The 26,392-nt window shown below is 33.8% G+C and overlaps 3 protein-coding genes across 6 annotated transcripts in view; 1 reads left to right on the top strand and 2 right to left on the bottom strand.

Moving 5' to 3' along the window:
* LOC105168235 overlaps positions 1–901 on the bottom strand; it is a 3,887-nt gene extending 2,986 nt beyond the window's left edge. For both annotated transcript variants that reach the window (XM_011088230.2, XM_011088231.2), the window contains exons 1-2: positions 767–901; positions 492–686 (exon numbers count right to left, since the gene is read on the bottom strand). In XM_011088230.2, coding sequence (XP_011086532.1) covers positions 492–686; positions 767–830 — 259 coding nt within the window. In that variant the 5' untranslated portion in view covers positions 831–901. The remainder of the gene's footprint in view (positions 1–491; positions 687–766) is intronic.
* LOC105168234 (AP-1 complex subunit gamma-2) lies at positions 4,594–19,909 on the top strand. 2 transcript variants are annotated; one of them, XM_020696083.1, is made up of 18 exons: positions 4,594–5,004; positions 7,483–7,785; positions 7,999–8,140; positions 10,028–10,201; positions 10,324–10,503; positions 10,732–10,886; positions 12,210–12,300; positions 13,486–13,649; positions 14,256–14,310; positions 15,400–15,522; positions 15,623–15,718; positions 16,634–16,761; positions 17,023–17,127; positions 17,227–17,480; positions 17,893–18,141; positions 18,225–18,400; positions 18,897–19,001; positions 19,409–19,909. In XM_020696083.1, the coding sequence occupies exons 1-18, from the start codon at positions 4,973–4,975 to the stop codon at positions 19,502–19,504; spliced, it is 2,628 nt and encodes an 875-aa protein (XP_020551742.1). In that variant the 5' UTR covers positions 4,594–4,972; the 3' UTR covers positions 19,505–19,909. The 2 variants fall into 2 exon arrangements, with proteins under 2 accessions (XP_020551742.1, XP_011086531.1); XM_011088229.2 differs by having other exon boundaries at positions 4,596–5,004; positions 18,219–18,400.
* On the bottom strand, positions 22,816–25,028 carry LOC105168232. Of its 2 annotated transcripts, none has more exons than XM_011088226.2 (7): positions 24,778–25,028; positions 24,615–24,668; positions 24,319–24,501; positions 24,108–24,213; positions 23,930–23,971; positions 23,763–23,819; positions 22,816–23,627 (listed from the first exon to the last, which is right to left on the bottom strand). In XM_011088226.2, the coding sequence occupies exons 1-7, from the start codon at positions 24,918–24,920 to the stop codon at positions 23,088–23,090; spliced, it is 1,125 nt and encodes a 374-aa protein (XP_011086528.1). In that variant the 5' UTR covers positions 24,921–25,028; the 3' UTR covers positions 22,816–23,087. The 2 variants fall into 2 exon arrangements, with proteins under 2 accessions (XP_011086528.1, XP_011086529.1); XM_011088227.2 differs by having other exon boundaries at positions 22,816–23,615; positions 24,778–25,027.

Below are 26,392 nucleotides of genomic sequence, written 5' to 3'. Positions count from 1 at the left end.
CCCCCCCCCCCCCCCCCCCCCCCCCCCAAAAAAAAAAAATTATACATTAATATTACTTTTTATATATATTGGGCCCCAAATGTTGTAATTTTTTATTGTGATGTGAACCTAATGCATAAGCATAGTTTTTCAGCCCCTCAAACTTCTACTTCTAGATACGTGTCTCTGCAAAACACAGAACCAAACACACCAAGAACTCCAAACAAAACACGTACACTAATCTTTATGTTTCTCTCTATCTCACAAAAATAAAGAAAATTACTTTATAAATAAAACCAAACAAAACCTGAAGAACTCAACTTTACCACTTAAGCTTAAGTCCCAACCGCACCTTTCCCACATCTCACTGAACGCAAAATACAAATTTCCAACCTCAAAATTTCCCTGTAAGCTGACTCACTATGAAACCCTACTCTACTTCACTTACAACAAAACAAACATTAAAATTAAAAAGAAAAAAAAAAGAAAGAAATGTAAAGAGAAGTACATACTATTGGAGGTCGTGGGCAGTGATACAGTGTAGAAAGTGCTGGCAGCGGAGTCAAGAAGTACGAAGAGATCGGAGGGCGTAGATTGATGTAGGAGGGAGTGAGGGTTGACTTTGAGGTTAGACTTGTCGCCGTCAAGGACTGTGCTGACTGTGTAGCCGTCTTCGTAGACGAGTTCCCCACCTGCTGCAACTACCGCTGTAAATGCAACAAACAACAGATCATCAAATTCGCAATAATAAATTGAATTAGGTTAAAAAATTTACCCTTTTGTTTACCTTGATGGGCTGGGTTTAGGTGAAAGAGAAGAAGGAGAGAGAGGTAAAAGATGGGAGAAGCCATGGATGGTAGATTTGCAGACCGCGAAATGATCGCCCACTCGCCTACATCGCTTAGCACTGAAGTAAAGAGGAGGTGTGTTATTGTAATTTTCGTTTATTATTATTATTTGGGGTGAATATCAATTTATCCCCATGTGATATTAAAAATGAGCATATTACCCCTTATGAAAAAAATATAGCAATTTACCTCCCTATATTTTTTAAAATGAAGCAATTTACCTCCTTATATAGGGAGGTAGATTGCTTCATTTTAAAAATCATAGGGGGGTAAATTGTTGTATTTTAAAAAATATAGGGAGGTAAATCGCTATTTATTTTTTCACAAGAGGGTAATTTGCTCATTTGCGATATCACAAGGGGGTTGCTTGCATTTTTCCCTTATTATTTGTGTAAATATTTTCCTCAGTTTTAATTACAGTTAAAATTATATTTTTAGCCTAAAGTATTTAATATATTCATATTTGTTTTATAAAATTTTTAAGATATTTTTAAAATTAGAAAAACTTAAAATATTTAGTTTTTTACTTTACGCGAACTTAAAATAGTTCCAAAATTAAAAAAAAAAAACCGACATATTTAATGCTCTGTCTTACAAGATTTTTGTTCAATTTTAAAACCATTTTGAAAATTACGTCAAGCAAATAAGTAAAAGCGTTGAACTGTTGTCCTATGAGATTAAAACTGTAATTTCGCTTGTAAGCTTTTATTTCTGGATAGGGGATTACAGTTGGAAGTTTGCAAAGAGCAGGGATGTTTGGGTATTTGGACTCGACATTAGGGGCCATTAATGAATTTACACTATTTATTATTTGTGGTGTTTTTTTAGTTTCTGCAACTATTTAAAATATGTGTTTATCAATTTATTGATTAAAAATAAATTGAAGATAATATTTTGAGCTGATTTAAACAATTATTCCCTACTAATTTTCAGAATTTATTGATAAAATTATAAATATTAAATTATTTTTTAAGTATTTCAACTTCAATGTTTCTTTTCATTTTTTGTCAAACACTCACGAATTTCACTATTATTTAACATATAATTTTTTTATAATTTAGTCAGTACACAAAAACAAAAATTACATACAAACACCCCAGTTGGAATAACTAATTTTGATTGAAAATATATATTTTGATTAAGATATTACCGAATTATTTACTTATTTTTACATTGGAATAATCACTTTTTTAGTAATTTAATCGGCCAAAATAGAATTTTTTTCATCTATTTCAATTCTTAAATCCTCAACTAAAATCATATTCAATTTCTTCCCAAAATTCAAAGTTAAATGTCTTTTCTCCCTTCCCAAATATATGCAAATGAAGACGACTCCAATTGAGTTGATTATCATGTTACAAAATTATATTATATTTGGCTATTTTTAAATAATTATTTATCTATTTAGTCAAGATTTATGTTGAAAGTATGCACTTATTACGTTGAATTGAATGTATATTTATTTTAAATTTATTTTTATTTTTTTTCATCTTTTTGCTTAATTAATTGATATAATATATATATATATATACATATAATAGGGCCCTGGTCAACTGATTCTTGGACCAGTTCTTAAAACATTGGATTTATCAATAAATCAATTGAGGCATATTAAAATTAAAATGTTTTAATAATTTTGATAAATTATTTATTTCATTACATTTTATATTTAATATATTAAAATTTTAAATCATATAGGAATATCAAGTGTGTGAGGATTTTCATAAAAATGTAGAATTAAAAATAAGGACAAATACCAATAAAGTGCTCACCCCTTACCCTACACAAAACCCTAGTCCTTGTTTTACATTTTGTACATGATAGTAGTTTTTTTTTTTGTGTTAAGTGTCATTTGTGATTGATGTGACTTGTGATTCAATTGATGTTCTGTTGCGCAAAATATTATCTGATTTGACTTCGTATAAGTCTCACGCTTTTGTTTCGGAAAGGCATCTAGCTATAGAAATGAGGTATTAGAGTTTGAAGCCATTCAAATTCATTGTCTGCAATCCATGTGAGACAACTATTTACATCTTCACACCTGCAGACAAGAAGCTTGGGACGAGTATATGGCGCTATTCTCATAGACGCTGGGAAATGATACGATTTGCGACTTAATTGGTGCCTCGTTGCCTGAAGTAATGTCCACTCTAACTTCGTATGAACCTCATAGTTTTGTCTTGAAAAGACCCATCACTGTAAAGGGAAGACCTTAGGGCTTATAAGTGACTCAAACTCTTCATCTGTAATTAAGGTAGACATTTGTCTATGTCAGTAGTAGTTTTTATTCTGTAATGTGAATATTTTTGGACAAGATTGTAAAGTTAATAGTGAATAAAACTAAAATTGCAGGAAAATAAAAGTGAAGGGTTGTTCAAAAATAAAAGTTAAGTAGAAAAAAACTTGAAAATTAGAATATCTAAAAAATAATTTAAAATAAGTTGTAGAGATTGGTAAGGCGCTACGTATCATTCTTTTTCGTTGCTCAAATCAACTTACTTTATGAAATTTAAATTGTAAGCCAATTTCTTTTCCCTTTTATATTTAACAACTAACTGATAAACATTAATCTTGAACAATTTAATTTGAAATAAGAAGATAAAAAGACAAAGATTAAAAATTTTATTTTTTTTTCTTAGAACATCTTGTTATAGATACAATCTAATCTCATTCAAATTAAATTTATATCAAATGAATTCCAAGATAAATAAAATTCTTAACGTGAAATATTAATCTTTTGCAAACCGTACTTCCTCATCTGTTTTAATAACATACAATTTACTGTATCATTAAATACATTCAATTTATCTAATACATTAATAATTTCAAATCGAATCCAAACTAATACATACGTATAAATAATTCAAATTATTAATAGATTATGTTAACAAAAAAAAAAAAAAATCCACTACAAAAACATACATATAACCATATTCATGAAACTCGAACTTATAAAAATTTTGATTATAAAACTTAAGCTTCACCAATCTAGCAACAGAGCCGGGCAAGTTACAGTTTGTGTTTTCATTTTCTGTTTTCAATGAAAAATATATATTTTTTATTTTGCATAAGTTTTTACTTAAAGTGATAATACATTTGAATTAGTTAATTAAATTACATTTCATATTAAATTGTGAATATATTTGAATTAGTTAATTAAATTATATTTTATATAAAATTGTGTTATCAAATCAATACATTTTTAATGAGATACGTATAAATAAATATATTTTCACTCTAATTACTACTTTAAAAATTAGGATGCGCAAAGGAAAACACAATCATAATGTTTGGTTTCAATTTTACTTCATTTCTGAGATGGGCCAAAATATGGACAATGTTTGTCTTGATTTGTTTTGGAAATTTTGATGGTGTTTTGAGATGTTTTGAAATAGTGCCTCATTTGTGTTTTGTCAAAATAAGACTACATTAATTAGAGGCCCTACAACTAAAAAATTATATAAATACCGATACATATATAAATATATATAAAAGAGACATGATTTGACAATGAACAATAGTTTTTGTCTCCTACTAAACTTAATTTATATTATCTCAAAAAATAAATCCAAACATACACACTATTTCTAATATATACTTGTTTATATTTATTTTCTTTTCCTATCTTCACAAAACACATTAAAATAAATTAAAAATAAAACCAAATATAACGAATGGTCCCCTCAAAGAATTCCATAATCCCAATTATATGCCCCGAAAAAAAAAAAAAAAAGGAGAATCAACAACAAAGAAAAAACATTTGTCCAATGAGTTCATGTGGGCTGACACCACAATCCCACACCCGATCACTCCTCCCATGAAAGAAAAAATTTCTCACTTTGGGGCATTCCATTTTCCCCAATTTTCACTTCTTTACATTACTATCTCCCACCATTAAATTGACTTATATTTAGTTGATTTCACATACTATAATTCTCCTCCAAATCGAAACATTTTTCTCACTTCCCCAGTTCCAGATCCAATTTTTGATCTTCACCTCTCCAGATCTCTGCATCGGTTTTTTTCTGATCGTAGGCGTTCGGGGATTTTGCTTCTGCGGTTGAGCTGTTAGCGTGAGTGGAATTCCACAAGAATTACAGCTGGATCTGGTAGAGCTATCTCGGAGCTTCAAGACGGACCCAGTCATGAATCCCTTCTCCTCCGGCACCCGCCTGAGGTTAGTGATGAGTTTCTGTTTTCCCTCGTTCTCTCTCTCTCCTTTTCCTTTATTCGGATTTAATTTCATGACGCTTCTGCTTCAGTTTTGTTAGGTTTAATTGCTTTTTGTTGAATGTTTGGCAATGTCGCTCTCGAATGTAGCTTTTTCGCTGGATTTGTCAGGTTGCTAGTACTATGTTTAATTTCCTGCTGTGGATTATCGTCTAATTACTCAGAACAAGGATGGTTGATCTTTCTCTTGAGAACTTTCTAATTAACGGCTTAATGCTACAAATATTAGCTTATCTGGAAGTTGGCGGGGAAGAGAGGATAATTTTAGGGAGCATCGGCGAACTAATCAATAGAATGATAAAGGTTCATCAAAACTGACCGTAGTAAAGTAGCATTATGAGACATTGAGATTGATATAGAATTCACAGTTTGTGCAAGTACAACTTAATGAATTATTAATTTATATTGCTGTTGCCAGAAGTTCTTGTAGCCCTAGTTTACTTGGATTCTGAGATTAGAGAATTTTTTAGAGAGTAGTGTGTTATTATTGTGTACTGTTGTTTTGTATTTATGAAACCAGTTCAGGAAAGTTTGCTCTCATCTCCGAAATAGTCCAATCTGCATGAACCAATTTCATCAGCCAATAGCATTTCCTGCTAATGAATCATGGAAGATTTGAAAAGGCGATGTTGTGTGCTAAGTAATGCTAAGTGATGCTGAGAAATAGATTAATTTAATATGGAAAATGATCAATGTTCAAGGACTTTGGAGAAAAATGTTTTCATGCTATTTGGAGATATTTTTTGATTAGCGGTGAAAATTACATAATTCTTTTGGTAGATTGCATTCATAATACCACACTGAGTTGCTGACTACTATTTCTCTAAGGAGGAGGTTGAGGGGGTTTGTAGGGTGGCGCTCTATAGACTGTTTCTGAATGTTAAGGAAAGATGTGATGGTGAGTGGGTAGAGGAAGAGGAAGTTATTCTTGTCTTGAGAGAGATCTAATGTGCATAGCTGCAAATTCAGGGGATAAAATATGAGTAAAGGATGAGTCAAGGGATGGGAACAGACTTGGACATAACTTAAACAATTTTGGGGAATTTATTGGATAGCTTTCGATATTGATGAGTAAAGGGCAATGCAATTATGTTGGTTTATGTGAAAGAACAATATGATCCAGAAAACATTCAACTAAGAAAAAGATCTGTACTTAGCCAAGTTTCTGAACTTACGAATATCAGAAGCTCAATTAAAGAAACAGAGCCTGAGGGGAGATAAGGGTTTTGAACAAGCATCAAGAAGTTTTTCCTTGATATTTGTCTCTTTTTTTTTTTTTGAAAGGAATAAAATGTTATGATGCTCTTTTTTGGCATGTCAGTTTTTCGGCAGGTTGACACACAAATATAAACTGTTGTGCCCATTTCAGTAACTATGGCTAAAAGCTTTACTTAGGAAGAAGAAGAGGATCAATCTCAACTGTCAACTTTGTTAAAATTATTTGGTTCCTTAAATTTCTAGCAAAGACCTCAAGTTTGTTCCTGGAGCATGAGTGGTGTTGCTGGCTTCCAACAATTTCCATAAATTAAAGCCAGGTCTTTTATTTGGCATGTAAGGGAAAAACAAGAAGTTAAGAATCAATTTGCTTTTGGTATGTCAAAGTTTCTAGTTTGTTGACTGTTGGAACCTTGGTGGCTCTGTTCTACATCTATAGATGGGTGTTCCTCTTGAAAGTGACACAATGGTCTGCCAAAAGGTGTTCCATCAACTTTTTTGTTCCAAACAGAGTCTATATGCCCATCATCCACAACTGAGATGTTAAATCATATTCTTTTCTTTTTGCACTGTGTGTCCTCAGTAATATCCAACTAAGAGACATAGCATGGTCAAAGTCATTTAACCATTGCCTATCTTGTCAAATTTCTTGAAAGCTATCATTCTTTTTTGTGAAATCAGTATATTGGTCCTCACAAGGATATCATGTTGCTATCTGCCATGTTTTGGATTTCCCAAGAAAGGGAAATGCTCACTCTAATTGGATATGAATAGTACTCCTGTTAACAGTAATGAATGAAATATATTATGATTGTAAAACAATAATAATCTTCTGATGCTTGCTTGTTGGATTATCTTCTTCATAAAAAATTGCTTTCGGCTGACGGTTTTCTAATCCATTAGTCTCTGAAAGTTTCGGAACATCTTTCATGCATTTCCTTTAAACTTCTGAACTCTGAAGTATCCTCTTGGTTGTTAGAAATGTTGGTTATTTGTGGCTACAGAGCATCATACTCTGCAAGAACTCAGAAATAAAATTCTACCTGCATTTTCTTCTTTAAAATATTATTGAGCTCCTCTTTATCATTAAAATTCCAAGGTCAAGGCATGTTCCTTGTCATGCATCATATTCTGTTTTCTTTGTGCTGACTATTTGACTTGAGATTATAAGATTGCGTTATACTTCACTAAACTTGCTATTTTCTGCCAGGGACATGATTCGGGCTATTCGTGCTTGTAAAACTGCTGCAGAAGAGCGTGCTGTTGTAAGAAAAGAATGTGCTTCTATTCGTGCTGCTATTAGCGAGGACGACCCAGATTACAGGCATCGCAATTTGGCAAAGCTCATGTTCATTCACATGCTTGGTTACCCTACACATTTTGGTCAAATGGAATGCCTAAAGTTAATTGCATCTCCAGGATTCCCAGAGAAGAGAATAGGATATCTTGGCCTTATGTTGCTTCTTGATGAAAGACAGGAAGTTTTAATGCTTGTTACCAACTCAATTAAACAGTATCCTTTTGAAGCTTAATTATTTTTTTGTTATCGTATAACAAGTAAATTCTTGCATACCGTATCTGCATAACCAAAGAAGAAGAGTGAATTAGCATACAAAAGAAAGGGTTAACAATTCTGTGGTTTTATATGCTAGTGAAATCATTACTTGTGGTTCATTTATTTGCTAGAAAATGGTTTCTGAGTTTAGATACCTTAACATTTATACAGAGATTTAAATCAGACGAACCAGTATATTGTTGGACTTGCTCTATGTGCCTTGGGTAACATCTGTTCTGCAGAAATGGCTCGTGATCTTGCTCCAGAAGTTGAAAGATTACTTCAATTTAGGGATCCTAATGTCAGGAAGAAAGTAAGTCCTTCTCTTGAACACTGATCAAGAATTTTTCTGAGTTATAATATTAGGTTGAGTTTAGGGATCTATGTGTAGAGTTTAACACTATGTTATGCAATTCTATTTGTGTTTCACTATCTGAAATTATTCTTTGAACATTAAGTACGTAATACTATTGTTTATGATGCTGGACACGACCGTGAAAAGTTTGTAATATTTATTATTCAGAAAAAGTGACCAAAATTTCAAAAAGTAGGTGAATTTTTCTGTGGCAATATAGAATGTATTTTAATGCTCAAGCACTCTATCCACCTGGAAGAAAGAAAAGTTAGTTGTAATAGGAGAGACTGAAATTTCAATTTGCTAGGTTGCTGATTTTTGGAAGAGTTTTCAGTCACTTGGCTTGGCATTCTCAATATTGTACATTTTTTTGCCATTGATAGTACTAAATTCATAGCTTATAGCCATTCTAGAAAAGGTAAAGGGAAAACTTGCTCGCTGGATCCTTACTTTATGTGTTTATGAGAGGCTTGCAGTAAGACACCAGGAACTCTTAGTTGATACTGGACCACTGTAAACTTATGCAGATATACCTCATTTTATGCTGAGAAATTCCCTTGTAAGAATTACCACCTTATTCATCTTTCATTCATGCTGATTTAGCTCTAGAGCATTGAATCAATCAATAGCTTCAGGATAGCATTTGCTGGAATGATTCAAGGATAGGTGGAAAGGAAAAATGGGTGTCTTTTGCCACTAGTAAAACACTATAAATTGCATTTCTTTATTCTTTATTTTTGTTGCTTATGAATCTAGAGGCTGCAACAAAATTATTGAAGAATCTCAAGAATTGGTCATGTTGGCAGTCATAATACTATCTGCACGGAACAGAGGAGCATTTAGCTCTTCTAGCTGAGAGAGAATGATACTAGTAATTACCCTACTTTTGAACACAAGCATGTAAGTTATCTTATTTTTGAAGTAAAAGAGTGGTGAGACATCTGAGAAGTGATGTATGCTTCTGGCATTGATGTCCTTAAGTTATCAATGTTGCATTTTACATCAAAACTGACCAAATATGTGTTTCCTACCCATGCTTGGACTTGGGTATGGATGATTGCAACAACTATGGATCTAGGAGTAAGGATGAGCAATATGAACTTTCACAGGAATCTAGTAAAGATGATACTTGACTTCAGAATTGCCTGTGTACATACATTTCCAGATGCATTTAGAAGTTCAAAGGCGTTTACACAAGTAAATGTTTACTGATGCATTTTCAGTCAACAATGATGATTCATGGAGGAACCTTAAGAAGGCATAATATGTTTGTAAATTGTATTTGTAATTTACTGTATGTACTTGACTCAGATCTGAGAAAGTTTTGCCATTTTGGAAAGTTGTTTTCCACTTGTGTACTGCATTGCAAAGTGAAGTTGGTGCTGATGATGGGAGTTGTTCAATACTTCTAGTGGTTGCTTAATAAACATGTAAAGTTAAGAATTCTGCCTATTATTTTTAGAAGATCTGAAAATTTGTTTTCTTTAAGGGAAGATAAACTAAAAAGCTGTATGAGGCCTGCTGCAAAGCGCTGGATTTAATTTTCCTTTATAAACTTAGTTGACTCCAACATCTTCTCTTTGTTGTTTTCCTATAATGTGCATCAACTTGATTGGTCATTTGTAGTTTCAAGTGGTATCTCTGGATCAGTATTTCAAACTTTTATGTTTCTTTTGTGATTGTCTTTCGAAAGAAAACTGAAACTTATTTACTTCTGAGTCATTAAAATAGTAAATATGTACTTGGTGATTGTCATTTATTTTTGTTTAGCTTTATCTTAGAATACGAAAGACATGGGACGTTTCATTGCCTGTAGTAGACCTTACATTCTGTGTGACAATGTAGGCAGCATTATGCACAATAAGGATAATAAAGAAAGTTCCAGACTTGGCAGAGAACTTCATAAATCCTGCTGCTGCCTTACTGAAAGAAAAGCACCATGGAGTTTTACTAACTGGAGTCCAGCTATGTACAGAGATATGTAAAGTCAGTACAGAGGCTCTTGAATATCTAAGAAAGGTAATTTTGCTCTGCCAACTCTGGTGTGTTTCCTTGAGATTAGTCAACAGAAGTCAAAACATGAAGAAATCCTGTCAACTTGAAAATATTTTGATCTTTCATTTTTCTCTGTCATGTTCTAGAAATGCATAACTGGCTTGGTCAAAGTTCTAAGGGATCTTACAAACAGTCCATATGCACCTGAGTATGACATTTCTGGAATCACAGATCCTTTTCTTCATATTAGATTACTCAAGCTTTTTCATGTGTTGGGCCACGGAGATGCTGATGCTAGTGATACTATGAGTGATATTCTTGCCCAGGTAAGCTGTTACATTCTATGCCCTACCTTACTCTAAACCAAAAATGAGAAAGAAGCAAGAGTTGAATGTGATCTACTATCAGTCCTGGACTTTTCACAGTAATGCTCCCTTAAATAGACATTAGATATTGATGATTGGCTCTTGAAGTTTTCAATTCAATGCTCTAAAAGGGATATGATGTACGGTATAACAGAGTGTCAGTTATTCTGTTTCCCTGATGCATTTTAGGTGGCAACCAAAACTGAGACGAACAAAAACGCAGGCAATGCGATCCTCTATGAATGTGTTGCTACAATCCTGAGCATTGAAGATAATGGTGGGCTGAGGGTGCTTGCTGTCAATATTTTGGGAAGATTTTTGTCGAGTCGCGACAACAATATTAGGTGATTTCATTTATTGGTCTGACCACTTTGTGTACTCGTCAAAAACACGATCTCTCTGTTTATTTTTGGTTCTTTCGTTTGGCTTCTGAGGCTTGAACTTTTAGCAATTGCCAGATTGTTCCTAAAACAAAAAAAAATTGATCAATCTAAGAGTTTCTCTAGTTTCTTCATTCACTTTCCTGGTTAAACTGATGGTAATTCAGAGCCATATTTCTTGGCCTTTCAGCTACCAAATTTTCATTCCTTCACTAAATTAGATCAATAGTCAGTGACACCCTAACAACTAGTCCTTGGACCATGAAAAAGTCAAGCAAGCTGTCCAATTTGGTGCTTGTATCATGACATTTATCTGATGCGAAGGTTCGTTTTCTCAGAAGTTGATTTTTTGTTCTGCTGCATATTGATCTGTTCGAATATTATTATTTTTGCTTAAAGGTGTTTCTAAATTCTGCAACATTTCAGATTAAAGTACTGGTCAAAATCTGTTGAATTGAAGCAAATTGATTACGAATACTGCTGCTTCATACTGTCAATGAGGTCCTGTATGCCCACAGAACTGATTTCTTTAAGTGAAACATTCACCAAATAATGATAGATACTTACACTTTTTCTTCAATCCTGCTTAGGAAAATATTGTCCAACAGTGTCGGATCACTGTTTGTGTAAGACCCTTCCACTCAGGGCACCTCTAAGTGTTGTGACACTTAAGTTTGCCCCATGGACCAACAACATTTAAATATTTGCTCAAATGATGAAACTACTGCTGTTTTGTTCTCTCAGGGACATATATGTTCAACTCTTCTGTTCATACTGCATCTTTTAATTTACTTTGGTTGATCCAGTCTACTTGGTTCTAGATTGTGTCTGGATTTACTGCAGTTTCACATTATGTTTGCTTCACTGTGGCTGACATGGATTCATTTATTATAGATGGAATCTTAACTAACAGAATCATGTGTTCTTTGTATACAAAAGATGCTTTTGGTTCTTTTCATGATTTTACATGTTGACTCGAATCTAGTAAATAAATTGCACTTACTATTGTTAAACTGTGATTTCCTAAGGTTTTCATAAGTTGCACTGTTGTGTCATTAAACTATACCCTACCAAGATCCAGTAGACTAAATCATCTGTAATTATGTTTATTATAATCAGATTAGCCAGTATTGGATACCATGTACTATGGTAATGTTTTTGGAGCTTTGAGAGCAGAATCTTAATATTGTTTATTGTTCTGGAGTTTTGGATTTCATGTTAGTAGATCGTGCCCATAACCAGTTTATTTTTCCTTTCTACCTGATAATTTGAAATCCATTTTCTCAGATATGTAGCATTGAACATGCTGATGAAAGCTATTGCATTAGATAGTCAAGCTGTGCAGAGGCATCGTGCAACCATTCTGGAATGTGTAAAGGTACCATGTGGCTTCATTCTATTTTTTCTCCTGAACTTGATAATGTTTAGCTTGCTTTTCTAAGCTTCTATTGTTCTATTGGTTTCATATGTTCCAAATATGATACCATTTACTTCTGAGGAGTTATTAAGCACCTTATCATCTTAGTTATGGCTTTGGTTCTTCTAGATTTTAGTTCACTGGAAAACATGTTGTGTCCTGGTTGGACATCAGATATTAACCCAGAAAAGTAGACAATACAATTTTGGTCCTTTGTTGTTGTGCTTCTTTCCTTATTTGACAAAACCAGCACTGTTAACCAAATTTTGATGCAGACCCAACAATCTTGACATGTCGGTGTAGTTTTTTTAAAGTTCCTCATGTTTGTGGCTAGGGGGTTTAGATTAAAACCCAAGTGCTGTATTTTCTTTCTTTTTGTCTCTGATTATTTGCCTAACTACCTTCTGACAACATTTTTTTCTATAGTATAAGAATCATAGTAGTCAGTGGCGCACGGCGCACAATGGCGCCAAGGGCTCTAGAGTCATGGCGCATGGCACACGGTGCGGCGCGCGCCTTTTTGAAGGATGGCTCAAGTATAAGAAATAATCTATATATTTATATAATTAGTATTAATTTGACTAGATTAATGTATAAGGAGTTAAATAAGACATAAAACAACAAATTCAACATAACAAAACTTCATAAACTAACAATACATACAACCTTATAGTTGAATTATTGAAAGTCTGAAACTGAAATTTCATAGGATACTTATATCATTAAAACATATGAAAAACAGGTAATTTTAATTTATATTTATATTTAATTAAAGAAGTAAATAACATAATCATAGACTACTAGTCTACAAACAATTACATAATTAAAGCAAAATAGTAACAGTCTAAAATTAAGAAGAGAATCGAAGAAAGAAGAGGCAGGAATGAACAGGTTACTCATGCATGCAGAATACTTATTTCTGCTGAAATTCCCTTATTTATTAGGGTTTTTTTTTATTGATGGGCTGAGGCCGCCCAGGCCCGTCTTCATAAAGGTGCGCCTGGCACGTGCCTGGGCAATGCCTAAATGGCGCCCAGGTGCGCGCCATAGGCTGCGAATGGCGAGAGGGCTGCGCCTCTCGCGCGCGCCATTAACTACTATGATAAGAATAGAATTAGCTGCTTATGGATTCTTATTTGATGGCAGGATCCAGATGCTTCAATCCGTAAAAGGGCCCTCGAGCTTGTTTATCTTCTAGTAAATGAAAGCAATGTGAAGCCTTTGACAAAGGAGCTTGTTGATTATCTAGAAGTAAGTGAAGCGGAATTTAAGGGAGACCTCACGGCCAAAATTTGCTCAATTGTGGAGAAGTAAGTTGAATGATCTATAGTTTGTCTATAAGGTTTGCTCACTTTCTTGTCCAATTAGTTTTATAATATGATGTTTGATGCATGCTATGTTCATGACTTCATGTGAATGTGTGTCCATGTGTCTTGAAGCAGCTCATAAATATCGAGTACTTTACAAAATATCTTCTTGATTTGGTCTCTGGATGAGTTGTTTTCTCCAACTTTCAAGGTTTAAGAAAGTTTGGTTATTGATTGATTTTGCTTTGTCTGATATTCTGAACAATTGTTTCAGTTACAGGGCATTTAAAAGATCTTTCTTCTTTTTCCCTACTAGTGGCCCCTCTAGCTCCTCTACTGAAAATGTATTGCATGTCAAAGCCTTATTTTGCTCTCATTATTGTCTTTCACCGCCACATATTTCTCAGTTACCTCAATTCTATGCCGTCACATATTTTTTCTCTTCTTTTCCATGTTGTGCTGTGGCCTGTGATCACCCAAGTAGTAAAACATGCGTGACCTGCTATATAGGTTGACAATATAAATAAATTGGTTGAACTTGAATTATGATGTATCTTCCAGTTTATTGTAGTTATACATAATCTCATTCATCTTGCTGTTTGGTGCCAGGTTTTCCCCTGAAAAAATATGGTACATTGATCAGATGGTGAAGGTTCTAACACAGGTACAATTTGTACCTTTCTGGATTTCTTATTTCACTGATTTTCACTGTAAGGCAGAGATCTGCCATGATGATTGATGAATTAGCATCCATGTTAAGCTCGAGGCATGAAATCATATTTATACGCTTCTTATTTTATCATGTACCTAGGTATCAAGAAAAATATGCAACTCTAGCTTGTGATTTCATTCTCATGTATACTATATTTTTTAGGTTGAGGGGTGTAGAACAACCACCTTGGTGTGCACTATATGTATGGACTATGAACTAGATTAACCCTAGATCAATAGAAATGACAAGTCAATTTTTCCCTTCTCTCATTGCTCTCTCTCTCTCTCCTCTCCTCTCCATTGTATTATACTTTTTATCTATCTAAGTTTCCCAACCATTTTTGTAAAATACATTGCAGTATTCACGATAACTATCATTTTCATTTATTTATTTTTGAAAAAAAAATCATAATACATTATGTATAACAACAAATCACATTTATCCCTTCTAATTAATGTTATATACTTATATAGGTATTAAGTGAATTTCGATCCATTTTGCACGCACATTGAGTGTGCCACGATCACTAGTTGTAGTTAATATATTGGTGTGAATGCAGTATGTCAGAAAGTCAAGAAGTTGGTTACTTAGGAAGTGGTTGTCATGGATCACAGAGTTAAAATGATGATCACTTATCTAAATTGATGAAAAAGAGCAGGTCTTTTCCTAGTACTTTCTTGTGATTATTGCGTCAAATGCACAAGTTTGGTTGCATTATAATAAACCAGATTGACTTTTTGGTCCAGTTCAGTTATGATACCTTTATAATTTTTGATTTTATTGTCTTGTCGTCATGAGCTTTTCGCCTGGTAACAGTAAATGATTTTGCCTTTAAGCAAAGATAGTTTAATTTTGATGGTAGTAAAATTTAGATTTTCAAGATTCTCTTATCGTCCATATATTATCCTATGACCAATGAGGTCTCGGAACATGATATTTTACAATTCTCTGTAGGCTTGGGCAGAGGGTGACCTGAGCATTTTATGTTGATCTTTTGTCTCACTGAAAAAGAGAGAATTGATTGTTGTGATAGTGTTGCAGGCTGGGAATTATGTGAAGGATGAAGTCTGGCATGCCCTTATCATTGTAATTACTAATGCTCCTAACCTCCATGGATATACTGTTAGAGCACTGTACAAGGCTGTACAAACAGCAGGCGGACAGGTATGTTATGGCAGCAGCAATGTAAATTCATTGTGAAATTTGATTAAGTTTTCTTGTATGCATGCACTCAAGTCCTAAATATATGCTATGTCTGCACCAGGAAACTCTTGTTCGAGTTGCTGTATGGTGCATTGGAGAATATGGGGAGATGTTGGTTGGTAATTCTGGCATGCTTGATGTGGAGGAAAGGATAAATGTATGTTCATGCTTTTTGAAAGTTTTCTTAATTTTCTTTTATCATCAGAATTCCAGACTTTTGTATTAATTGGGCATGTGGAATGTTAAAGTTGTCCACAAATTTGTGGTGGATGTAGGTAACCTTGTCCATTAGACACCAAGAACTAATAACTTTTTGACAATCATGATACTACGTGTTAAGCATTCAGTAAGGTTAAAAAATTGGGAAGGTGCTTTGCTGAAAAATGGAAGGTTCTGGCTTTGTCCGGTCAGGGTCAACTAACTCTCCTTGACAATGCGGAAGTCTTTACTCCGTCAAGGAAAAGATGCTTATCTCAATTGGAAAAGTTAAAGGCTGGCACTTCCCTCAATCTTATTCTTTTATGTGAGCAATAACCGAAGTGTTTCAAGTTATGGTTTGCAATACTTTTGTTTTAGATCCATTTTAACCTTCTGCTTCTTTTTTTGGGTCTAGAGAGGAGAGAACAATCTGAAATGCATCACAGTAACTTGGTTTACATACTTGATCTTGAGCAGGATGGAAATAGTATGTCTCATAATGAGCATGATGTTGGTACATGAGTTTAGGTTTTTGTCAGTCCCTTTTGGTAGGTACTTCATTTACATGTTCTCTGGCATGTCTTAAGTACTTCTCTTTACATGTCTTCGGGCATGCCTAGTTCATTAATTATAATGTGAAGTTGGTTGATATTATCTGTTAACTGACAAGGCTCTTTGCTGGATTATCAAACTTGATAAACATTGTACTGCGGTGGTTTTAAAGTAAAGCTAAATGTCTGGGCATTGGGATTGACAGTTTAGAAGATTTCTTCATGTTATTCTTGTTATAATCATCTCCATCACTGATCTTGTCACTCATGCTTCAAAGTGTTCATTTTCATAGACACCTTTGGTTACTTGTTATCTTGAGCAGGTAACTGAGGCTGATGCTGTGGATGTTATAGAAACTGCAATTAGATGCCATTCCTCAGATCTCACAACTCGAGCTATGTGTTTAATTGCGTTGTTAAAGCTATCAAGTCGTTATCCTTCCTGTACAAAGTATGTTGTCATCGCTTCTCTCATATTTCCTCGGGTTTGCCAATGTATAAAGTGACTACTGATTAGAACTATTTGCATATGTATGTGTAGTCTAAGTTCAATGTATCTTTTCATCTGTTTTACTGGTGTGAAGAAATACTTAAAAGTTTGTAATTGCCTGTACTTATCCTTATTACATTGATAATGTCATTTCGGATTTTAAATGTTTCTTGCTGCTTAATTGTTGTTGTCAAGTTAGGGATCATTTCTACTCTATTGCAGGAGGATCAATGATATCATCCTTCAGCAGAAAGGAAGCCTCGTGCTTGAGCTGCAACAAAGAGCCATAGAATTCAACTCTATTATTGAGAGGCATGAGAAAATCAGGTATAGATCCTGGATATTGACCTTTTTTAGTAAATTTTTGCATTCTTTTATTTGCTTCAATGTGATGTGGTTTTGAGAATGCTGTATGCTTTTGTTCAGGTCTGCATTGGTTGAAAGGATGCCAGTACTTGATGAGGCAACTTATAGTGGGAGGAGGGCTGGTTCCGTGCCAGCTGCTGTTTCAACATCACAAGGAGCTCTGCCAAAAATTCCAAATGGTGTTGTTAAACCGGCTTCAGCTGCTCTTGTTGATTTACTTGACCTTAGTTCAGATGCTGACCAAGCGCCCAGCTCGTCTGGTGGAGATTATCTTCAGGATCTTCTTGGGGTTGATTTGGCCCCAGCTTCACAAGGTTGATTTTTCTTGCTCATAGAAGTAGAAATATAATTAGCTTGGAATGCTTAACAATTGTCTTCATTCTGTGGCTGTTTGTATTATGCCAAAACTTGAAATACATGCCTTTCTGATACTGCTATTATGTTCTTTATTGAGCAGTGCTAAAAGTTAATGTGTTGTGACAGGTTGATTCTAGTACAAAAACCTGTTTTTTTGACAACTAAATTGCAGAGTTTTATGGTTGATTACTATTCTTACATGATAGAACAAAAACTGTTGAAATAACTAGGCTGGTTGTCTCTCTGTCTGCTAAAATCTGCATGTCTTCATTTGGAGGCTGTTGGTTTATTGAGCAGATATTAATATGGGATAAAACTCCTTCCTGGGGCAAAACGTGAGCTTCTAAGCAGTTTCCTTTAACATTTCAGGAACTAATCAGACCGATAAGCGTGGGGCAGATGTCTTACTTGACCTTCTGTCAATTGGAGCTCCTCCAGCTCAAAGTAGCTCATCTATGCTTGATATGTTGTCATCTGGTCAAGACAACAAAAGTGCAGTGGGCATGTTAGATAATTTAGCCTCCCCTTCTGCACCGTCAGCGCAAGCCTCTTCCCCTGGTGCAAGTTCTTCGATGATGGATTTGTTGGATGGTTTTGGACCCAGCCCCTCAGTGCCTGGTATGATCCATCCCCATCAATCTTATCTATCATGTTGTCATAATTACTTTATTCTTAGTACTTTTACTTGCTTTCAGTTGCAGAAACCAATGGTCCAACCTATCCATCAATTGTTGCATTCGAGAGCAACTCCTTAAAAATAACTTACAAGTTCTCAAAGGAGCCTGGAAATCCACAGACCACAATAATTGAGGCTCAATTTGTTAACAAGTCGCCTGATATCTACTCAAATTTCGTATTCCAGGCTGCTGTTCCCAAGGTAATTTAAGAGTGCAATGTCAACTTTCATCTTCTTCAAAGTTATGTCTGGGAGGTGTAAATCTATAGGTGATGAATTTAGGTCTTTGTCTGCTCAGAGTAACTTCAAGGACAAATTTATCTCCTTGCATGAACTGGAAATTTCATTACCCAATATTCATGCATGATGTTTTCTCATTTGTAACAACAATTTCTGATTTAATTGAAATGCTAATGAGAAAAACCTCGAAGAGGATCGTTAATTTTTTAGCCATTGCTGTCACTACCTATATGCATCCTGCAGAATTGCTGTTAACAGTATTTTATCATGTGATGGTTTCCTAGGTGAACCTTCTTACATTTTATTTATTGTGCTGGGGGGTTTCTTCTTATTCCAAAATGCTGCCTTGTCCGTGTGGCTTTAGATTTGGTCTGGCAGAATGTAGCACCTAATTTTTGTTCTTCAGTATATGGGCTCCATCATGCTATTTTAGTCATCATTCATGTCCTATCTGCAGTTTCTTCAACTGCACATGGATCCTGCTAGTGGGAATATACTTCCAGAGAGTGGCAATGGATCAATCACACAGAAGCTACGAGTTTCGAACAGCCAGCATGGCAAGGTAAAAAAATCTGTGTGCATGTATATTTTATCTCTTGAAATTCATTTTACTAAACAGTGCATATCATGCCTGCTGTTGCCCATAATAAACTATATAAGCCTCAGACAAACCAGCTATATCTGCCTGTCTTTCTCCATTCATGTATTTAGCATCTTGTAAGACAGAAACCAAGACTGTGATAGCAGGGGATTAGGATGACTCCCAGCCTGTTGTTAGTGACACACTCATTCTTAAATATTCTTAACGGATGTCAAGAATTGTTAGATGCAAAGTGTGTAGATATTGATGTGATGGCTCTTCTGGTTTTCCTCCTTCAATGGGACAATTTTGTTTTAAATATTTAGCCTCGTAGATTACCATCTCATCTGCATATTATGCATATTACACAATTATGCTATGGCTTCTAGAAATCCCTGGTCATGCGGATGAGGATAAGCTATAAGGCGAATGACAAAGACGTTTTGGAGGAAGGGCAAGTCAACAACTTCCCACGTGGTTTGTGAAGTGGACGGCGCTCTTATTATTCAGAGGATGTAGAAGCATCTTTCCCCCCTTGATTGTAGTTTTCAGGTGACATTTTATAATATTGGTTTTGATGATCCGGCGTGGCAATTGGTCTTGAGTAGCTTCAGCTAATACCATTTTGATATCGCTCTTTGCTTTCGGTTCCTTCCCTGAAAGGGCAGTTTATGTACATTATTACAAGAAAAATTCGTGTAAGCAGTCAAATTTTGCCTTTGAGGCACGTATAGAAGGAGCTTGCTTGTGTGTCGATTTTTCCTCGTTACTGAGTCTAGATCTTTAGTTTTGTAAGGCAAATTTGTTATACATCATTTTGTATTGGAATCAAAATGTTCATTTGTAATATAGATTTTCCTCTTGAATGTGTTAATCCCTCATTGACGTGATATTCGTAATAGATAGAATCCTATACTCGTTCCACTCTCCCTTCATGATTCACGGATGAATTTGTAGTGCAGCTGCAACATACATTTCTTGGTAATAAGAAAATGAGGAGTAATAGAAAAAGTGTTTGTGGTCCGCCAGTCAAGATGCAAACACATTTCTCCTCCTAACTTTATGCTTCTAGTGAACGTCAGAGTGTTGGTCAGGTTATGCTGTCATCTCATGTCCTATGAACCAACTCTCAATTAATATTTTTTCATTAATATTCTGTTGGGGATATATGAATTTTGAAGAAGTTGATTAAACTGAAATTTGCTGTGATTATAAGATTGTTGTGGGGTTAAACTAATTCACTTCTAAAATACGAAAAGACCAATCAATGCTTGCCTAACAATAATTTTCAGAAGACTTCTTCAAAAAATTAAAATATAAAGTGAAAAAACTTATAGTATATAATCTGGCATTTCATTTCATCTTTATATAGTCATTTTAACACCTTTTCAGAAAATATGCATTTATTCAATTGTATGTACCTATTTAATACAAAAATAGCAACATTTTAGAAAATTGTAAATGTTTTTCCTGATCAAATGCTTCTGGAGACCAGCTTTTTAATTTTTCAAAAAATACACATTCTTTCAGCAATGTTTTTTTTTTTTTTTGCAACTTTTTATAGGACTTAAATTCCATTATTTTCTTAATTATATCCCTCCAATTTTCATTTAAACTTTAGATTTGATAATACTTCATCTGTACTTAAAATTGAATGGATGTTTTCATATGTAACATAGAATATACAAGTGTAAGCTATTCCAACATATTCTTTATTTTCATATGGTGATATAGCATTATTATTTTTCGTTCATACGATCTCAACTTTAGATTTATAGTGGTATAGCATTATTTAGCTCAATTTCAGCTTGTGCATTTCTTTCCTTTTTTTTTTTTTGTTTTTTTGAGTCAATAAGTTACAATTAGATTATGAATTTTAAATATGTATAACTAGTCAATAGCTACTATTACAATAGGCCGACAATTATTATTAAAATAGATAAATATCCATATATTAATAGGACTCGAATTCACAATTTATGACCTCTTAATCATGAAACCCTAATTTTATCAACTAAACTAAACATGATTGGCTGAATAGCATTTTGTCTTTAGTAAGTTGAGATCAAGCAATTATGTACTACTATGCATATGAATACATACTACGTTGTTGTCCAAGATTTTTTTTTTTAATTAAAATCGCATATATATATATATAAGTTGAATGTCTAATATAATCAAATGCCATAATCGTTAAGTATGTCTGTATACGGCTGAAAGATCGAGTTCGTGTTCATCTTTTATTTTTGGTTTGACTGATTTTCGGTCTTTTCTGCCAACTCTTATTGCACAATAATTATAATTTCTTAATGTAGTTTTCTTGGAATTTAAAAAAAAATAATTTCTTAATTTGGGCAAATATAAGTATTGCCTGTCAGAACCTAGGATAAAAGCTGATTGGATTTTTGTCTGTCAATTTGTGTTGTATCTTGTATTGCATTTCATATATAAATTCCATGTATAATTTTTTAAAAAAAAAAAATAAATAGAGATATAATGTAATTTTTATTCATACCACGTCTATTATTAAAATACAAAACAATTCCTAAAAAAAAAAAAAACTAAATACGAACAAAATATGATAAAAATTGTAATAAAAAATATTTAAGCCATGTACAAAGGAAGGGAAGTGGTGGTTGGCCAACCTCCACATCCATTAATGTAGCTACGAGTACTTTTTTAAATATAAATTATTACATTTCCTATAGGTTTAATTGCATTTTAGTATTATAGTTATAGTCATTTAGCATTTTAATTTTGTATCTTGTTAGGTTATAAAATAGTTTTTTTCACATTTTTTAATTTTGTGATTTAGGACAAAATTGTGGAAATTTTCATTATAATTCTGGCCAACTTTAAAATTTTCAATCACTTTTCTCCCAAAATTGCAAATTAAGAAAATCATTTTACAACCTCAATAAATTAGAGGAGAAAGTGCTGAATGACTATAATTATAGGAAGAAAAAACAATTGGTAAGCCTTTCTTTTATAGTTAATTTCAAGAATAGAATTAAAACATGAATGTTAGAAATTTTAATAGATGGAAATATAATAATATTATTATTTAAGCCTTGAACCATAAATTGGGAGACTATTATTTTACTCTTTGACCATCACTACTACTGCAGTATAAAGGTATGTTAGCATAAAGTGATTGATTTTATATTTTTTATTTATTTTTAACCTTCCAAAGAAATTCTTTATCCTACACTTAATTGCCTATTTAAGAAAGCCCCTCGTTTTGGGATAAAGGGATGGGAATCTTTTCTCTTCATATGATGTATAATTTTTCTTTATAGTAGAAACGGTCGAATATATTAGATATATCAAAATACTTGAAATTTTATTACATACAGTGATAATTTCATAATAAATAAAATAATATATATATATAATAATTAAAAAAGAAACTATTATATATATATAAATCGACAAACAATATTCAGATAACGTGGAGTTCTCTCAATCAAACCTCTTTTAATGAAAGATTAATTAATTTATTGGAACAAATGGTATACAGCTTGAGTTATGTAAGTTTGAACAGATTTGATCCTGTTTATTTTATTTAATTAGTCCTGTAATTTGTTCAGTGTTAAGACATATATATATATAGTTGGAAAAGACAGGTGAGTTCCCAAAAGAAACCCTCTAGCTGCTAGCTGGAGAGAATTGCAAAAGAACAAGTTATGAATTGGAAGATGATCCTAGCTAGGTACAAGGATTCATTTCCACCTTTATTGCAACATTAACGAACAAATTAACATTCTTGCCCACAATTTCCCAGTTGAAAATCCCATCCTCATGCATTCATTCTCTCCATTATTAATTACTACAACATCATTCATCAAACAAAGTTTACACATCAAACCACTAAACCTCCAACCTTGTACTACATATAATACTATATATGCAAGAAGACACTCAACCCCACCAAATTCAACCCTACAACGTTAGATATATCATATATATAAACGATCAATTATATATATTAACTCTCTCTCTCTCTCTCTATATATATATATTAATTTAATGTCATCGATCATACACCAACAAAATAACAATAACTCATCAACACCCATTGTTGTTCATGCTGCTACTTACATTTAGATCATGATGATAAGCAAAATGCTGCTGCTGATGGTGGTGGTGGTGATAAGAAGGCCGCGGCGCCACGGAGCCGCTAGTCTCTCCGGCATCATTCTCATGCCCATCCTCCTCCTCATACTCTTCTTTAGCCACTTTCTCCTCCCCCATCAGCTCCATAGGCCTGGACGCTGACAAATAGTGGTTTTGAGCTTCAAAATGGGCGGCCGCCGGCACCACGGAGGGTAGTTTGGAGAGGAGGGCTTCAAGGCTGCTCATTGATGGGGTTATTTTCATGGGCTGGTGGGCAAAATGGTCATAGTAGTCATTCGGTGGGAGCAAATTGTTGTGGAAATTATGCCAGGCTTCTGGTGCTACTGCAGCACCATATGCATGATCAATCTTGAAAGGGTATGCTGATGAAGATGGATGTGGCAATAATACCCCTGGAATGCTTTCAATGTAGCTGAACTTCTTCCTCAGCAGCACAACATAGCTCAGATCCTCAATCACCTTTATAAATTCCTCGTATATATATATATACACACCCCAAGTTAGTTCATTAACTTCTTGTAAGAACAGTTAATCTAGCTACCTACATTAACGATAATGTTGTCTGTAAGAACATATATATATAAATTAATTAGTCATGTGTTGTACCTTATGAACAGCTCCTAACTGAATAACACCTTCTCTTACAGCAATCAAAGCAATTGTCTGAAGTGTAAATTTGAAAACAAAGTATAAACACATAGATACATAACAATTGGTGCAATATATATATATATATATATATATATATACAGTAGCAGTAGTAGTAGTAGTACCTTTATACCAGACTGAAACTGAGCTTCCCAGGTCCTGGGGTACTGTTGTGTGGTTCCAAGAATACATTATGTAATTAAATGATTTAATAAATCTACATAATATATAATTATTTATATATACTGTTAAAATTAATGAAATGAACTGATAATTGTATATATATATATATATATGACTTACAGAATCAGCTGAGTTATGCCATGCAGACAGGAAGTTGATTTCTTGATCATTTGGTTCTTTGTGGATCCATTTGTGGCTGTGATCAGCAGCTACTTTTCCAATCAATCTGAAAAATTAGATAATATTAATTAAATTAAAAGGGTATTTAAGATAAAATTTATGAAATCAAGAAACAGTGAAAGAGGGTAGATTTTTGTTTGCTCTTACATACCCTTCACCATAATTATAGATTTCATGGGACATTTTGAAGAAGAGCTCAGGCTGCAGGCCTTGATAGTGTTGATACTCACAGTTGCCATATACCGAGGACGAGGACGAGCCGGGGCATTCCCCGCCGTTTATCTCACTTGCTGACGCTGCAAAATTACAGAAACCATCCTCCCAAACTAGTATCCTGATCCATAATTCATGCAAAAAATAAATAAATAAAGTAAATTATGCTTGCGAGGATCGCTTGCGTGCGGCAACAGCTACTACTGTATGTAAATATGAACCCTAAAATCATACCAGTTTCTCCTGTTTCCTCTTGACCTGTCATATACTCCTCCTTGGCTATCCCACCTATACCATCATTGCGAAGAAACATCACATGAAATTAAGATATATGATTTCACCCCCCCCAAAACAAAACAAAAAGAATGGGTATATTTGCAGCAGCATAGTTGATTACTTGGGAGGTGGGTAATTTCTGGGCAAAATCCTCCAGAAAACAGCGTAGACCCAGTGAGAATTGTCATGAATGCAGAGGCTCCTGAGGGTGTGTTGAAGAAGATGAGTGATTGCCAGAGAGTTGAGCTGCAGCTGCTCTTCCATTGCTCTTTTCTTCTTTGATGATGGATTGGTCTGGACTCCCTCCCTCTCTCTCTCTCTACTCTTTTTCTCTCGCCAATTTCAAAACAAGTAAAACCCCAACATCGCTTTACTCACTTTATATAAAGCCACCACCAATCAAATCTCTTATACTCCTCTTTCTCTCTCTCTCTCATTTCATTTTTATTTTTTATTGCATTTTATATTTCATTTACAAAAATAATAATAAAAAAAATGTATGTGACACACACACAACCACCTTAATTAGGTGTATTTTTTATTTACCATTTTTAACAAATTCTGATTAGTATTGAGTGAAATATTAGAGTAAAAAATTGAAGGAAAAGAATATAGAGAGGGCCCACATATGTTTCGTTGGAACAAGTATTTTCAAAGTTGCATTAAAAACTACCCTATGGTCCTATATATGCTTTTCTTCCCCAATGCTGAATAATTATGAGGTGATGAGAAGGACCAAAAACCTTCATAATTCCACACACACAATGAGTAGATCCTCTGAGCTGAGGCTCCATCTGTTTCAAGACCCATATCTTTCTCTTTCTCCCCCAACCCCAACACCTTTTTTTCTTACCACACACACTACTGACACATTACCACTCCTTTCAGTCCCAGGATAATAATATATATATCTATATATCTATCTCCCCCATACTGATTTATTGGTCTTCTCACAGGAGATATATCGAATTTTTTAGATCGAGTATGAAAATATCAAACTGTAAAATTCAATTTTACATTATACTGATAGACCATATACAATTTATAATATATTTTTGGGTCGAGCACGTCATTGAATCAAACCAATCATATAGCATTACACGACTAATATATTATACTTATTATATAGTTGATTTAAATTTGACCAAACTATATAGGTGTGAGAAGATGCATGATTTAGTTACAATCAAAACCCTAATATATATATATATATATCAGTGATCAATCACAAAAAGCAAAACCTAAATAATTTTGCTAGAACAAGTCAAACTCAATGTGGGGATACACTCTATCATAGCTAATCAATGTTATGTGTATATATATGCATGATCATGGTATTGAATAGGGTAGAGGAATTGAGGTAGAGAATCACGTGATCTTGCCTCTTTCTCATTCAAATTCTTTCTTTTGTTGACCAATCCAAGCTTCTTGCAACCTAAATCCTGATGAATACAATTTTAGTCGAAAAAAACATAAGCAAATATTAATTTTTAACAGGAGCCCATGATTTCTTTTGTGGAAAAATAGCTTGAAAAATTAATTAAAAAAATTAAAGGGTGTGAATAAATACATATACATACACATAGATATATGTAAGAATTAGGGTAAAGTACGTAGGTAGTGTGTCTTTTATTACAGTTTATACATCACTCTCAATCACTGACCGGTCGTGTGTACAAACAAACACATCACAGTTTTAATGAGGAGTGGTCGAATTCCTCAGTGTACTTTTTTTG

This window comes from Sesamum indicum, linkage group LG8 (assembly GCF_000512975.1).
Source record: "Sesamum indicum cultivar Zhongzhi No. 13 linkage group LG8, S_indicum_v1.0, whole genome shotgun sequence".
Taxonomy (NCBI): domain Eukaryota; kingdom Viridiplantae; phylum Streptophyta; class Magnoliopsida; order Lamiales; family Pedaliaceae; genus Sesamum; species Sesamum indicum.
Note: the sequence above shows the minus strand (reverse complement) of the source record. Positions and strands in the feature narration are given on the sequence as shown.

What these genes read in the sequence shown, in the direction of transcription:
- LOC105168234 (XM_011088229.2), top strand. Translation starts at nt 4,973, where the DNA reads ATGAATCCCTTCTCCTCCGGCACCCGCCTGAG. An exon ending in CTCTTGAATATCTAAGAAAG is followed by an intron (nt 10,202 to 10,323) that starts GTAATTTTGCTC and finishes GTCATGTTCTAG; the next exon opens with AAATGCATAACTGGCTTGGT. An exon ending in ATTTGCTCAATTGTGGAGAA is followed by an intron (nt 13,650 to 14,255) that starts GTAAGTTGAATG and finishes GTTTGGTGCCAG; the next exon opens with GTTTTCCCCTGAAAAAATAT.
- LOC105168232 (XM_011088226.2), bottom strand. Translation starts at nt 24,920, where the DNA reads ATGGAAGAGCAGCTGCAGCTCAACTCTCTGGCAATCACTCATCTTCTT. An exon ending in GGCATAACTCAGCTGATTCT is followed by an intron (nt 23,972 to 24,107) that starts GTAAGTCATATA and finishes ACCACACAACAG; the next exon opens with TACCCCAGGACCTGGGAAGC. An exon ending in AGTTTCAGTCTGGTATAAAG is followed by an intron (nt 23,820 to 23,929) that starts GTACTACTACTA and finishes TTTACACTTCAG; the next exon opens with ACAATTGCTTTGATTGCTGT.